This window comes from Camelina sativa, chromosome 5 (genome assembly GCF_000633955.1).
Source record: "Camelina sativa cultivar DH55 chromosome 5, Cs, whole genome shotgun sequence".
Classification (NCBI taxonomy): domain Eukaryota; kingdom Viridiplantae; phylum Streptophyta; class Magnoliopsida; order Brassicales; family Brassicaceae; genus Camelina; species Camelina sativa.
Genome location: NC_025689.1, coordinates 32447528 through 32462498, shown reverse-complemented (window position 1 = coordinate 32462498; position 14971 = coordinate 32447528). Strand labels below are relative to the sequence as shown.

Genomic DNA, 14971 nt, shown 5'->3' with positions numbered 1-14971 from the left:
GTTGTATTCGGTTTCGGTTATTTTGGATATAGTAATATAGTAACCATTTGGATATTTTTGAAATTTCGGTTCGGTTCGGTTCGGTTTCTTTCGGTTCGGTTTCGGTTTGGTTATTTAAATAAATAACCATAACTAACATAAATTATATTAACATTAACCAAATAAACCAAATATAACCAAAACTAACCGAATATAACCAAAATTAACCAAATATACAATAACAAAAATACAAAAAAGGGAAAAATATGGATTCAATTTTACAAAATAGTATTTAACTTTGTAAATTCAAAATAATAACATTTACATATATTGATTATTTAAAATATTTAATTGTTTTGAATCTAGAAATAATTTATATTTTAAGTTTATTTTATAGTTTTGCATAATATTAAGTATATAATATTTGATATCTTCTAGGTTTTCGGATATTTCGGTTAACCATTTAATTGTCGGTTCGGTTCGGTTCGGTTTCAGTTAGTTTGGATATAGATTTTTACTAACCATTCGGGTATTTGAAGAATTTCGGTTCGGTTCGGTTTGGTTTTTTTCGGTTCGGTTTCGGTCGGTTATTTGGTTATCGGTTATTTTGCCCAGCCCTAGTTCTCACAAAACTGAAAAATTTCGATTTTTTCCATCATTAAAAAATATTCTCCCAAAAAAGAAATTTGCCCGCCAAAATTGCACATTATCACCAAAATTATATATTTAAATGGGTTTGGGTTCGCAAGATTCTACTAGAGTTTTTTTCTTTGATTCCTTCAAGTAAAATGTTTTAAAGCACTTTCTATAAACAGTCTATAAAATGTTTATTTTTCTTTAAATATAATTTAACATTAAGTTCAAAATAAATAAATGGGTTTGGGTTTAAATGGGATTGGTTTAAATCGGGTGGGTTTACCCATTTAAAAATCTTTATATGGGACTGTACTTACAAAAAATCTTTATATGGGACTGTACTTACAAAAAATCTTTGACAACTGTTGTCGTCTTATATGATATCAAAGTAGTGAGAATTGAAAAGTAGTATTCTTGTTTCCTTAACAATGGTGTAGAGTTATTGCAAGAGAATATTGACTTCATCAATAGGTTCTTGATGGTTTCCCTACCATCAACTAACCTGCAGATCTGTTTATCTGGAAGTGTGAAATTTGCAATTCACACTCAATAGGTGTACATTTCAAGAAATGGTGTTTGATGCAATCGAAGATTAAAGCAGGGGCAATTGACGAGGTTAGTTTGGTGCCCTTATTTCAAACGACAAACTAAAAGGCGCCATTTTAGGTTTCTCTGATACACTTTGTTTTTTTTTACACTTTACACAGTACAAGAAAGAAGTAGAAGTGATAGAAGTGGCATTGTCGTATCTCAAGACACACTCTTCCTCAAGTAGCCTTGGCGTATATAGACAAGTCTACTTCATCATATCCAACACCAGAAAAATTTCAGCTAAAACCTAATTTACCATAAACCCTTGTGTAATCTTATTATAGATTGAACCAGAAGGACAAAAATAAAATTCAAACATTGCATAAACTGCAAAACATTTGAAGACTGAATCTTTGTCCAGGGTCACAAACGGTACAAACAATCAATCCTGATACTTGCAACATTCGATTCAATATCTAGAAGAAAAAAACCTGCAAAGTATGCAGTAAGTAGGAAATGTCTCAGAATTTGACAGCGGTAGTCCAGGTGCCTTGAACACTGGGGTGTTTGGTGACATGTCTGGTCCTAAGCTTCACCACTTTCCTTCCAAGCGAGTTCCTCAGCCTTGTTGCATTCAAAAGCACTTCTTCAGGATCCATGTTCTTCACACACACCACCCTTTCATTTCTATTCCCTATAAAATTGTGTAAGTGAAATTGCTAATGTTAAGAAACTGTTGTAGGTGCTGCTTGTAATAATAATGATAAGAGGAGGAGGAAAGATTCATACTGTAAATGCCCTTCAAATAAGGATGCTGTCCCCGTGAAAGCTCCGTAACCACTTCGAGCTGCGGGTTTTTCTCTTTTAGTGCAGGCAATTCTGATTCCATAAAGGCTCTGTAAGTATAAGAAAACACATATGATAGAATGATCAGATATGAAAATGCTCAGTACCTAACTATGAAATGGTAACGATTCATTGGGTAGAGCACATTTGGGAAGGAAATCACAATGGATACATCAAAGAGAGGAACAATCGAACCAAATTTCTAAAACATATAAAAGTTAATTTGGTTCACAGATGAGAAGTACAAAGCTCATAGATTCGAATAGATAGTCTGTAAAAATTGGTAGATCGAGGACTAATAATTAAAAATACGGCTCATAGATTGGGAAATCAAAAGATAGGGAAAAGGAATTGACCTGATGCCTCTACTGCTACCACCCCAATTGCAGTAGCTGACAACGAGTTTCTTGAGCTGCCAAACTCCTCTAAGCGCCATTTGAATCTCGTCGGTAAGAGAACCCCAAAACCCTACCGATCCCTACCGATGTGTTGTAAACAAAAGAAGATGATCACGTGATAGGTGCCACGTGACTTACGTTACAGAACTAAATCTAATTAAAATGGGCTTAAATTGGGCCAAAAAAGCCTGTACTCTCTATTAAGCCTTTAGTAATCTAGTTGAAATGGGCTTCTCAACATTTTAACTGATTTGTGTAAAATTTACAAATCCTATGTTATTCAATCATGGATTTTAAAAAATTTCCTGAAATCCACTGTTATTGAACTGATGATTTAAAAATCTACTTTAAATTCCACTGTTATTCAAAACAGTTTGTGGATTTAGATTTTAATAAGTTTAGGGATTCTGGAGGATTTGAGAGGATTTGTTTAGTTAAAAATACAGAAATCCAAATCTCATGGTTTTAGGTGGGATTTGAAAGAATTTAACCATAAATCATATCAACTTCCCTAAAATCCATCAAAATTCCAAATTTTCTAAATCCCATCAAATTCTCCAAAATCATGGTTTCAATACACCCCCTAAGTGACTTCAACAACACTACAAAAACATCTGAGAATCTCATTTTGATAAATTAAGGTTCTTCAATTTAGGTTTTGGGGATTTATAATTGGGTAAAAAATATATGATAATATCTTTAGGAAAAATAATAATAACAAAACCAAATTCTAATCGGAATAGTCTTTAGTATAAATTTTAAAAGTATCTATACTATTAAATGGGGAGTACACTTTGGGATAAAAAAAACAAAAAACATGACATATATCCATGTTGCCAAACAGACCAGCTTGCCTACATAATTAAACTAAAAAAAAATTAAACTTTCCTAAACCAGTGGTAACAATTATAAAAAAAATAAATGATTAACCCTAAAAAATGGTAACAATTAATAAATAAATAAATGATTAACTCTTCCAATATTTTAGGAAACTATATTAACTATAAAAGATACATTCCTATATTTTATGAAATTATATTAATTACAAATAATAAATTTAAATATTTGACATACCGTCACTCTAAAAAAATTACAGCCAATAAGATTACAAAATGAAAATTTTAAATATTATAATAAAACAAAATTATTTCTATTAACAATTCCTTGAATTTATATAGTTATTAGAATTTTATAAAATAATAAGAGAGTTTTGCAATTAATAAAACTTATCATTTAACAAGATTTCCATAACAACTGTATCTAATTAATTTTTAATAGTAATATGAAAATAACTTAACTTTAATTTAAACAGATGATTTATTTTAAGAAATCTTAAAATAAATCAGTAATTAGTTTACCAAATATCTAAAATTAAGGGATTATTTCTAAAACTAACTTTATATATATACTCTCATCGGTTTAATAGGACTTGCAAAATCTAGACAATTAATTCATTATCCAAATCTAATCATCCATATAGATTCAAACATATTGTATATATATTAACTGAAAAATAAATAAGCTTTTAAAAGATTTTTTTTATAGATTTTTGTTATTTTAAACGTAAAAGTAAAAAATGTTTAGCGAACTCTTTCCAGCCTATAAATAGAGTAATCGATTTAACATTCACATATCATATACACCACTCTAACACTATTGTTCTATCTCTTTGTTTCTGCAAAAAAAAAAAATGTATATGTCTCTGTATTTAAGTTTGCATATATGCATATACCTTCCTAACATCTACTATATTCTTTTTTTTAGTTCACCAATACTATGTTTTATGTCATGTTTATCATTTATTATTCTTATGAATTGTTAAATTTATAATTTTCAATCCTGTACATAAGCATATACAAATCAAGACTTTTTTCGACAGCATACATTTTTTACCTAGAGATTGTATATAAGGGAGGATTGTGGTATGAACGGGTGTTCATCCAATTGACATAGCATCTACAAAACAAGAAAATTACATATCTATTGAGAATGTATGTTTTTGATCGAAAATACAAATTGGTCTCATATTGAGAATGTTTTCTTTTATGCAACAGAAATTTGAGAACGGGTGTAGGACATGATGGAACATGACAAAACGGAAAGAGAATTACGTCCACCCCTAAATATTTGTATTTGTCTTAAACGAGTTTTCATCGTTGTTAGCGGTTAAATATTTGATTTGATAGTTCACTAATTTAATAGAATCTAACCAATCATTTATCTGATTTAGTTTGTTATCAGTCCAACCATTATGTTGTTCCAAATTTTAAAATATTGGTGAACCCATTATTATTTTAAATTTTCAAACATTAATAAATTAAACAAAAAAAATCAAACTAAAATCTCAATTAGTATGAGTTTGATTATGACTAGTAAAATAAATTAGTTTATAAACATAACCTACATGCGGGTCCAAACCTAGTATATATATAAATCAAGAGGCTGTTGGTATAAGCTTGAAGATAGCTTGAGGTGTAAGCTATATCAATCCTACCGAGTTATGGAATTAGGATTAATTCTATTTAGGAGTTATCTAAATATGTTAGTTTACCGGTTTAGAATAGGAAAGTTGTCAACTCTAAGGTTGAGCAGTTGTTATAAATACCAAGAGAGCGTTTCATAAAGTGGTGCGCGTCTTAGGGTATTATAGAGAGATGCACACAAGGTGTGTGGCGTCGCCCCATCAATTAATAAGATAGAGATCTTTTGATGGTATTGTTGATGTTCTACTTCTAATTAATAAATTCTGGACTTGGTCCCGAGATGTAGGTTATCCGAACCCCGTTAACAAAGCTTGTGTCTTATTTACTATTATGCTCTTACATATACGTTCTCCAACTTGAAACAAATAGATCGATCCACATATATGTGCTTTAGAGGCAACTTAAAAACAAAAACTTGAGAGAGAAGAAAATTAACAAGCATGGCTTCAATAACAACAACACCAAATGATGTCGAGTCCTCCTAAAACTTCCATTGAAATCTATCATCAGATTCAAGTCCGTTTCCAAGCAATGGAAGTCGTTAATCGAATCCCATACCTTCGTCAAGAAACATCTGATGAAGACTTCCCTACGTCGTCGTAAAACACTTTTAGCTTTCGGTTGCAAAGACGACGGAGACGATTCTCCACCGTTTCTTGTCCCTGAAGAAGATGAAGATAAAGAAGAAGAGATCTGCTATATCGGCAACTGCGACGCTTCCCGTATCTCACTTACATGCGACGGTTTGATCTGCATCCCAGGGTCGGATTCGATCCAAGTTTGTAACCCGGCGACTCGAGTGTCCCGGCGGTTCCCTACCGGAGAATGTCTCGTCTCAACTAGGATCTTACTTCATGGAGTAACCGGGCGTATCCCCGCTACATCTCTTTTGCACCGTCAAAGATATTTAGATCATGAACACGTGCCTAAGTTTCCGACGACAAGAAGCTCGTTTGGATTCGGTAAAGATGAAGTTACGGGTGAGTATAAGGTCGTTGAGCTACGTGGTCATCCTCGTGCCTCGCTCATCGTTGGGAATGCAATGTTCTTGATCTTCAAACCAGGCGGTGGAGACACGTCAACATCGTTCCTTATAGGGTTTTTGTCAAGGAAAGATCCGTTTATGTCAATGGTTCCGTCCACTGGTTCACTGTTGATCTTTGGGAACCTAACGCTTCAAGAATTGTTGCGTTTCATCTTCATCTTGAAGAGTTTAGAGTCGTCTCCCACCCTAACCCGATCTATACTTCAGACGATGGCGGCACTCCTTATTTCTCTGAGCTTATCGTCCTTCGAGACCGCCTCTCTGTATCTGAGATGAGGATCACTAATGTTCCTCATCCCCGACTCGATATTTGGAGCATGGTCGATGCAGTAAAAGAAGGATGGGTTAAGATGCATTCATTCTGTTTATGCCAACTTTACAAATCACGATCAAGTGAGATTCGCTTATTCACGCCCTTGGCAATCCTTGACGACCAAGGAGATGGAGGAGTGCTGATCGTTTGGGATTATCAAGAGTCTTTGTTCATGTCTTACCCTAAAAATTTCCTCCTTAACAAGGTTTCTGCATACGCTCGTGTTGTTGCTTCATCTTACTTCCAAACTCTTGTTCCGGTTCCCTAAGTATGTACATTATATCTCCTTTGCGTTTTTTCTTTTTTTCTTTTAACATACTCTGTTTTTTGTTATGATCACTACAAGATGATTCAGCCACAAGTTTTAGCAAGTCCTTCACTATTTTCTTTTAGTTAATCCACAATTGAGATTTTCAATACTTATGAAACACATCAATATTTACTACCGTGACAATGGCGAAAGTTAACTAAAAGTGTAAAACAAAGATCAAAACACGGTTCAGGGTCTAAGGGAAACTGCTTAAATCAGCCAGAAAAAAAAACTAATCATCATCTTCATTTGAATGAAGTACATAAGACCTCAAGACGCGTCAGTATTTGCCGAGGATATCATACCAGGTAGACGTGTTGATGATCGCTTGATCTTTATCCAGTAGTCATCGTACACTCTTTTTCTCGACATACGCTCGAAGAATCTACTCCAACTTTCCATAACTCTGGTCAGCCTAACACTCTTGGGTCGTCCAATTAGGTACCTAACGTAATCTCTTGCAAGACGGAACAACTCCTCCCCGTTGATGATGTAGATGTACTGCAAAAAAAAAGAATTAGTATTCTCAAAGTTAAAGATACTATAGATCATTCAAAGGTAACTTGTTGTGTAGGCTTGTTATTACCAGAAAGATGAAGCCTAAGGTTGCCAACACCACTTGCAAAGTTTCATCCGCGATACCAGCAAGACCACCATCTTCTCCTGATGAGCCTTCAGACCCATTATTATTCCCACCATTTCTACCGCCCCCTCCTCCTCCTCGTGGAGGAATGCCGCCAGTGTCTTTCTTTTGTATCTGCTCACGCAACATATCTTCAACCGATTTCTTCCCCATTGCTTTCTCAATAGCTTTCCATGGTGATGATATCTGATGAATAAAAACATCATCACTAACCGTGTTAATATCAGAAACACTAAACATAAACTTAGTTATAATGTGCATTAACTTCTTACAAACACACACCACACAAAAAGGATCACTTTTGCAAGATTGAAGATTCAAATATCGGCTACAACATCCATAGAATGACGAGAAAACATAAGTTATGTCATCACTACTATCATATCTATCCTTCCGACCAAGTACAAAACACAAAAGAATCATATCAGCACTAGTTATCATCAGAAACATAACTCAACTATGTGGCTATGTGCCCAACTTCTTACACGGACACACACAAAAAGAACAATTTTGCAAGATATAAAGATCAAATCACAGCATTCTCTGATTTAATAAGCAGAGACATCTTAAGAATGAAGAAGAAGAATCTGACCTCATTACTACGGTTAGAGTTATCCTTCCCACCAAGTAAGCACAAAACAGGACCTTGCCTCTGATTCCGACATCGATGATTCTGTAGAGGCGAAAAGCGAGTAGACACAGATGATGATGATGCAGATGCCCGAATAGTCAATTTGGGGAGTGGTCGCTGATCAAAGCGTAATGACGACTTAAAAGGTGCAACAGAGACATGTCTCGTTTGTGTTGTCCTTGCACAGAACAAGGATGGTCTGAATAGGTTAGCCTGCGTAGAGCTCATCTCTTACCTCAACGGCTTCTCTTCAATACATCAACTCAAGGATCTTCAACAACAACAACAAAAAAAAAAACGTTCTTTTAGGTCTGTTCGCTAAGCCAATAAAAGAAGAATTAGAATTGGGAAAGAAGAAGGGACTGAACCAATCGATAGAAATATAAAAACCTGGAAATTTGAACTACCCAATTCGGAATTCGATAGAAAGTTTAAATGTGATACCTTGATGAAACCCTAAGTCGATAGAGAGAGAGAGATCTATTTTGAGGTTTCTTGTTTGTGTGTTCAATACGAAAAACAAACCGAAGAAGTCGGAGGTGGTAATAATGACCGAAGAATATTGCTTGACGGCGGTGGATGATAATAATACGATGTCGTTTCAGCTCAATCTATAAATTTACTTTTTTTTTTTTTGGTTAACATAAATTTACTTTAACCGGTTTTAATCAACACGGAAACCTAATGCTCGCCGGTTTAATATATACGACAAACGTTTAAACGTTTAATATAACCGGTTTTTGGACTATCTGCTTTTCTGGATCGGTTCTGACAGTTCAGCTTTCGCCAATGTAGTACTGACCTTCAATGGTTGTGACATAGGTATATAAATATATGGCTTTATCCATGGAAATCTCTTGATCTAGTTAGTCAAACGTTTGAGTAACTTAATACAGTCCATTTTCTTAAAGAAAATATCTAATTGATTGACAAAGACAATGAATAGCTTATTTTCTTGGTTATGTTTTGTTTGTTTGTTAATCTTAGTCAGATATGATGCTGAAGAAGATTCTTTGGTGACGGAATTTTATCAACAAAGAAGGATACTTCAGCGACGGTATACTCACTTGTTTCAAGCAGACATCTCATGTGCCCAAACCGCTCTTTTAGATAGCAAAGAGTTCATGTCCCCTGTCATAACTCCGTTCGAAGCCAATCTTGCTTTTAGCAGGTACGTACATAGGGGAAATTATTATATGCAGTAATCTTTATAGTTTTTGAATTCGATCCACGAGTTCCTTAATCGACGTCTTTGGAGTTTCTGTTTCCACAGAGGGAGTGAGTGGACTGGTGCATACCTAATGCAATTCCAAGACGTGATCAACTCTGTAAAATTAGAATCAGTTGCTGCATTGATGAAGTTGGAGCTTTGCATATTGACGCAGAGTGTGTTGTTCATTACGGCCAAACATGTCTAAGCCCGTGAGTCAATCGACAGAGCATAAATACCAAACGTCTTTCAACAACAAAAATTGAACATTGACAAGCTGAAAGGGCAGAGACAAGACTACTGGCACGTCTTCCGACGCTATTAATGTATCGGTTTTATCCAAGTCGAGAAGAAATTTTGAGAGAGAGAGAGAGAGCGACGCAAACAGTAAATAAGCAGCAACAACTTGGCATATTATAGATTACAGGAAATAATTCATTAACTTAAACCATTCATACATAACTGATCTATGGATTAGTGGGGGTAGTCTAGAATAGATAGAAAAAAAAGAGACTGTAAAGAAAAGGGACAAGTTAAAAGAAGAAACAAAATAGACGTCTTCTAGTCTTTTGGGCGGTGAAGAACTCTTCATCCTGCAGTGCTTCAATCTGTTTTTTAAGGCGTCTTTGGACGTACTCCACCTGTGTAAAAACAAAGAAAGGAGGTGATTGATAAGATAGCCAAACAAGCACACTCAGAATCCATTTAACGAGAAACATATATATGTAACAAAAAAAACAAAAAAAACTTATATATAAAAATGCTCACTTCATATCGAAGAACCAGTATCCAACCGGCATGGTATGCAATACCACGATGAGCTATGTCCTTAGCTGACAAAAGATCTGAAGTAGTTTGACATGAAAGAATGAATTGAATGAAAAAATCAGTAGAGGAGGTATAGTAGTAGTAGATCAAACATTGCTACACAGCAGTACAGAGCAAGTAAAAAAAAAAAAAAGATGGGGTCGTACACTTTTTTGTGGATTCAAACACGGATTTGCCAAGTGCCTCAAGCTTTCCGGATGCCTCAAGCTTTCTGGATGTCTCTGCAGCCATGTCCAGGTATTCTTTCTCATCTTTTGCATGATCTTCAATCGACTGAGAGAAATGACCGACCGTAGTGTACCATTATTGAGAAAGGCAGACACAATATACTAACTAGTATAAAAAGACTTTGCTCTACAAAAATTGGATTCTCAAATAGCCATATATATATATCTCTCTCTCTCTATATATATATAGTAAACTTAAATATAGTTAAATTTCAAAAAAGATACATTACCGACATAGTATGAAACAACATTATTGTACCTTGTTTAATAAGTCTATAATTTTTTTAAGATCTCTAATATGTTTCTTGGGATTGCCCGACTTGAAGAAACCCGTTCCTCTCCGAACAGAACTAATTTTGCATCCAACCAACCAAAAAAAAAAAGAAAAAAAAATCAAAACTTTGACCCAATCAATCAATCGGTCTGAAAAAAAAAATTAGGGTTTTTATATGGTTCCATCTCTATATATAATAACTATACAAATCCAAAGACCAAAGTAAACCACAAAACTCCTTACTCATCATGCTGCAGCAATTTAGATCTGAGCCTGGTTGGGAGTGATCGGAAAGAAGGTAGAAGAAAAGGTCTTCCTGTCTCCTCCATCGGTTATGAAAGAAACAGAGAGAGAGAGAGAGAGATTAAAAGTATCATTTCTATGCTCTATTATTATTATACTAGAAAGAAAAGAAAAAGAACTTCCAATTTGCTTCCCCAAAATATATTCTTTCAAGAACTTTTGGAAACGGGATTATTAAGAGATTTTCCACTTTTCACTCCAATTATTTAAAATCTGCTATTTTAAAAAAGTATTTTAAATTTACCATTTTTTTGGTCGGTTAAAAATTAAAATCTATACAATTATAATTTTTAAAAACTAAAATACATACTTCACAACAAATACTATACCCTACAAAAAAAATAAAACGAAAAAACCTCAAACATAATGTATAAAATCCCCTATATATTAATAGAGAAGCACTCTCTTGAAAAAGCTGATGTGTCGCCGCCAGAGAGCTCTGGACACATTTAGCAAAAAAACCCTTAAATTTTATACTTAATTACATTAACATGCTACTATATTAAAAAAAACAATTAATTGAATAATAATTAGATATGTCATCAATTCTCACACAAATTTAAATATCACATGTTAAACCTAAATAAATAATTACATACTATTTTAAGTCAAAATTTCACTAAAATTTACTTACAAATATACAAGTCAAAATTATATTATTTTTAAGAAATCAATATTAAATATTGATTTCTTAAAATCAATATAAGTAAAATATTCTAAAAAGACTATAAGAACATATAAAGTTAATAAAAATAAAGAACATATAACTTATTAAACATATAACTTCTTAACAAAATCATATAAAAATGTTAGTATTATTACCATAATAATTTAAATAACAAGTTTTCAATAGTTATTATAATTGATTATAAAATGAAATATATTACCCCTGAATTATCTCCAACTCATTAAAGGAAACTTAATTCCCAATAAATATAGATTTATATATATTCATAACTAAATATAAAAATGACAACAAATTAGGGAATATCATGATATGTGATTATTTATAAATATCTAAGTATGTAAACTAATTAATCTCAACATTTAGTGTGATTATTTATTAAAAAATGGAAATATTGATAACCAAATAGGAATATACTTTTTAATTGTACATTAATCAATGTGCTATTAAAAAGGAATGAAAAATAACCCTTAACATTATAAATAAACCTAGTACCCAAAAAAATATAATATATTTAAAATGAGTGATTATCAGATTATGAAAAATTGTTATAGTTACTCGCTTAACCATAAATATAAAAATTTGATTTTAAAAGCACACAAAAAATATATAATTCCATAAATTGTAACATTTTATAAATATTTTCTTTACCACGTTCACATAATTCACTAGTGAAATGTATTTTTACACGAAAAAGTTGATTTTGAAATTTAATTAATTTTTTCATAATGGTTTTTTTGGTAATAATCCGTTATTTATAGAAAATATTAACAAACCGACTAACTTAAAATATTTAAATAGCCTAATCACAAATATTAAATCAATAGATTAGATTATCTTCAGAAAATTTAGTTTAGAATCTGATTGTTACTAACATATAATAAAATTAATTAGTTAAACTACCGAGTAATTAAGTATATGTTGTTATGGTTACATAAGAAACATGCAAAATTGTTATGATTACAAAATAAAACATAAAAGATATGAATTTGATTTTTAAACCACACAAAAGATATATTGCAATAAATAGTAACATTTTATCAATATTTTATCTTTCACATTTACAGATTTCACGGTGAAACAATTTTTTTACACAAAAAAACGCAGCTTTGAATAAATAGGTAAAAAAATTTAGTTACATATTATGTTTGACACAAAAATATTGATTCTAGAATAATAATTTTACTTATATGATTTTTTTTAAATCGATTTATTCCGCACATAATGCGGGTTGTTACCTAGTTATGTTTTAAAATCTAGAAAATTGGCAAACCCATAAGATTTTAGCCAAAATGGCAAAATCCACAAATGCCACTAAAAAAATGGTTTCTTTCATAATTAACTCTTTTTTGGAAACAACATAGTATTTCACCAAATTCTTTTATTGATTTGAACATAGAAAAAAACACATACATTACTATTGGAAATGTTAGTTCCGATTTTTCTTTTCAACGTTTTACAAGATAAAGTTATTCCCGATAAAAGAACTTATATTTATCTAGAATTTTTATAATTCTCAGAATAAAAAATTGTCAATTATTTTTATTTTGGAATATATGCTACACTATTATTTGTTTTCTTCACTTTTTCCTGTTTTCCAAACTTTTGTTTTGAAGAAGAAATTATAGAAAATAGGGTTGATAAATATAACTTCTTTATTTTCGTTACAAGTCTACTAAAGAAGTTACTTGCTTGGGAGTAGGTATAAACCTTTAGCTTCTGTAACCTTGTTGATTGCAATTTTGGTATGTGGATCTTCTCTAAGCTCTGTTCTCCATGATTTCCATGTTGTTGATTGCAATTTACTAAAAAAGCACTCTCAAATTCTTGTTCTTTTGTTTTGATGCAGCTGTTGTAAGCTTGAACCTTTAGCTTCTCTAATATTGTTATTTGTTCTTTAAAACTTCGTTAATTCAGCTTCATCGCGTAGTTGTGTGTGCTCAAATCTCTTTGTAAACTGGATCTTATATTCTTTGTTAGTATCTCTCTGGTTAGTTATATAACATTCAGACAATTTTTTGAGCTTTTCAAGGTGCATGATCCCTCTGAGCTGACTTCAATGTTTCAGGCACTTACTTTTTAAAGAGATTGCTTCTGACTGTCACTATGGATACCAAAGAGTTGGATACTGGCTCCAATGATGCAATCAGCTGGCTCCCTCATGAGGTTCTGGGTGACATCTTGTCAAGAGTTCCGACCAAACTGGCTGCTTCAACATCTGTGCTCTCGAGAAAGTGGAGGGATGTGTTCGCATTGAGGGATAGTCTCGATTTTGATGATTCTGCATCTCTGAAACGGAATAAAGAGGGTAAACTAGAGAGGGATGTGATCCTCCGGGAGTGCTTCAGGAACTTTGTCGATAGAACACTCGCTTTGCAATTGCAATGCGCTTCTCTTATCACGAGATTCTCTCTAAGATATCACGTTCGTGACGACTCTGAGATGGATCATGTGGTCCGCTGGGTATGTAATGTCTTAGAGCGTGGCGTAGTGGACCTGCACGTTAGTTTAGCTCCTCACGATGAAATCTTTTTACCTCCTGCGCTCTACACGAGCAAGACGCTCGTTAAGCTTTCACTGGGAACCAAGATTAGTTTAGGAAAGCTTCCTCCAGATTTGTCTCTTCCAGCGCTTAAGACTCTCTTCATCGATGCTATCTTTTTTGAATATGAAGATCTGTGTTACGTGCTTCTTCCTGGTTGTCCCGTGCTCGAGGAGCTTTTTGTACGTCACAATGACTTTTACGCACAACCATACTGCATATCCAGTCGGACCATCCATAAACTAACAGTTCAATACGATTCTAACTTTGATATTGGCTCTTTGACGATCTCATTTGATGCCCCAAGTCTTGTCTTCCTGGACTACTCCGATTATGCCCTGTCTGGCTATCCACAAGTTAACTTGAAGTCCCTAGTCGAAGCTAGGCTGGACCTTCGTTATCATTCTAAAGAGATCAAGAGGCCAAATATATGGGGTCTCTTTACAGGGATAAGCCACATTAAGACCCTGCATCTTTCTGCCAATTCTGCTGATGTAAGTTTTGCCACTTTCTTCTATTAACTTTAAAAAAAAAAAGCTTTTAGACATTCTTGAAGTTCGTGTGCGTGTGTGTATTTCAGGTGATCTCTCGATGTGTTAAACATGGACTAATACTACCGGTGTTTAACAATCTGGTAAGCTTGACTTTTGGGAGTAAGAATAAACGAGGTTGGAGACTACTGCCGCAGCTGCTTAAGCAGTGTCCTATGCTTGAAACTCTAACCATCCAGGTACATATCTCTCATTTTGCTTAACCCATGAACGAATCTATCTATAGATAGAGGGACACAAACATAGTTGGTGATCATTTACATGCATCTCTCCAGGGTCTGGATGGTCATATATCTGATGTGACTATGCACACTGCTAAAGACTTGGAGCACTTGAAGAGTTTACTGGGGACCCAATTATGACAATGACTAACTGGACTATCCACGGAATTTATAAACATAATTATACAAGAAGCTTGTAAAGTCTTGCTTAACATATAAATTTATACTCAACATACTAAAAATTCATACTAAGTTCATACCTAATTCTTAAGTATTTTGATACAAAATCATTAAAAAGTTTTATATTTGTGACTC

The 14971-nt window shown here is 33.3% G+C and overlaps 5 protein-coding genes and 1 long non-coding RNA gene across 8 annotated transcripts in view; 3 read left to right on the top strand and 3 right to left on the bottom strand.

Moving 5' to 3' along the window:
* LOC104788218 (54S ribosomal protein L51, mitochondrial-like) overlaps nt 1–2501 on the bottom strand; it is a 17506-nt gene extending 15005 nt beyond the window's left edge. Inside the window, exons 1-3 of one of the 3 annotated variants that reach the window (XM_010513936.2) lie at nt 2349–2495; nt 1936–2042; nt 1458–1840 (exon numbers count right to left, since the gene is read on the bottom strand). In XM_010513936.2, the coding sequence (XP_010512238.1) occupies nt 1668–1840; nt 1936–2042; nt 2349–2428 (360 nt within the window). In that variant the 5' untranslated portion in view covers nt 2429–2495 and the 3' untranslated portion in view covers nt 1458–1667. Of the gene's footprint in view, nt 1–1457; nt 1841–1935; nt 2043–2348 lie in introns of those variants that run through there. The other 2 variants (XM_010513937.1, XM_019246164.1) reach the window with 2 other exon arrangements.
* On the top strand, nt 5451–6499 carry LOC104789788 (F-box/LRR-repeat protein At2g43260-like). Its single transcript, XM_010515436.1, has 2 exons — nt 5451–6018; nt 6084–6499. Exons 1-2 carry the CDS (start codon nt 5451–5453, stop codon nt 6497–6499), a joined length of 984 nt encoding a protein of 327 aa, XP_010513738.1.
* Nucleotides 6636–8360, bottom strand: LOC104788215. The gene is made up of 4 exons (XM_010513931.2): nt 8260–8360; nt 7777–8086; nt 7128–7370; nt 6636–7042 (listed from the first exon to the last, which is right to left on the bottom strand). Exons 2-4 carry the CDS (start codon nt 8041–8043, stop codon nt 6812–6814), a joined length of 741 nt encoding a protein of 246 aa, XP_010512233.1. The 5' UTR covers nt 8044–8086; nt 8260–8360; the 3' UTR covers nt 6636–6811.
* Nucleotides 8896–9158, top strand: LOC109133142. The gene is made up of 2 exons (XR_002038279.1): nt 8896–8986; nt 9089–9158. It is a non-coding gene; the product is annotated as an uncharacterized LOC109133142 (long non-coding RNA).
* Nucleotides 9418–10768, bottom strand: LOC104788214. Its single transcript, XM_010513929.2, has 5 exons — nt 10598–10768; nt 10340–10430; nt 10000–10126; nt 9794–9870; nt 9418–9666 (listed from the first exon to the last, which is right to left on the bottom strand). Exons 1-5 carry the CDS (start codon nt 10681–10683, stop codon nt 9559–9561), a joined length of 489 nt encoding a protein of 162 aa, XP_010512231.1. The 5' UTR covers nt 10684–10768; the 3' UTR covers nt 9418–9558.
* Nucleotides 13417–14853, top strand: LOC104788213 (F-box/LRR-repeat protein At3g60040-like). The gene is made up of 3 exons (XM_019246161.1): nt 13417–14378; nt 14465–14614; nt 14711–14853. Exons 1-3 carry the CDS (start codon nt 13449–13451, stop codon nt 14795–14797), a joined length of 1167 nt encoding a protein of 388 aa, XP_019101706.1. The 5' UTR covers nt 13417–13448; the 3' UTR covers nt 14798–14853.

Excerpts from the sequence above, each read along its gene's own strand:
- LOC104789788 (XM_010515436.1), top strand. The coding sequence starts at position 5,451 with ATGAAGACTTCCCTACGTCGTCGTAAAACACTTTTAGCTTTCGGTTGC. Across the intron at positions 6,019-6,083 it reads GTCAATGGTTCCGTCCACTG|AGTTTAGAGTCGTCTCCCAC; the intron begins GTTCACTGTTGA and ends TTCATCTTGAAG.
- LOC104788215 (XM_010513931.2), bottom strand. The coding sequence starts at position 8,043 with ATGAGCTCTACGCAGGCTAACCTATTCAGACCATCCTTGTTCTGTGCA. Across the intron at positions 7,371-7,776 it reads ACTCTAACCGTAGTAATGAG|ATATCATCACCATGGAAAGC; the intron begins GTCAGATTCTTC and ends TTTATTCATCAG. Across the intron at positions 7,043-7,127 it reads CCTTAGGCTTCATCTTTCTG|TACATCTACATCATCAACGG; the intron begins GTAATAACAAGC and ends TTTTTTTTGCAG.
- LOC104788214 (XM_010513929.2), bottom strand. The coding sequence starts at position 10,683 with ATGGAGGAGACAGGAAGACCTTTTCTTCTACCTTCTTTCCGATCACTC. Across the intron at positions 10,127-10,339 it reads TTATAGACTTATTAAACAAG|TCGATTGAAGATCATGCAAA; the intron begins GTACAATAATGT and ends CATTTCTCTCAG. Across the intron at positions 9,871-9,999 it reads GTTTGAATCCACAAAAAAGT|ATCTTTTGTCAGCTAAGGAC; the intron begins GTACGACCCCAT and ends AAACTACTTCAG.
- LOC104788213 (XM_019246161.1), top strand. The coding sequence starts at position 13,449 with ATGGATACCAAAGAGTTGGATACTGGCTCCAATGATGCAATCAGCTGG. Across the intron at positions 14,379-14,464 it reads TTTCTGCCAATTCTGCTGAT|GTGATCTCTCGATGTGTTAA; the intron begins GTAAGTTTTGCC and ends TGTGTATTTCAG. Across the intron at positions 14,615-14,710 it reads TTGAAACTCTAACCATCCAG|GGTCTGGATGGTCATATATC; the intron begins GTACATATCTCT and ends GCATCTCTCCAG.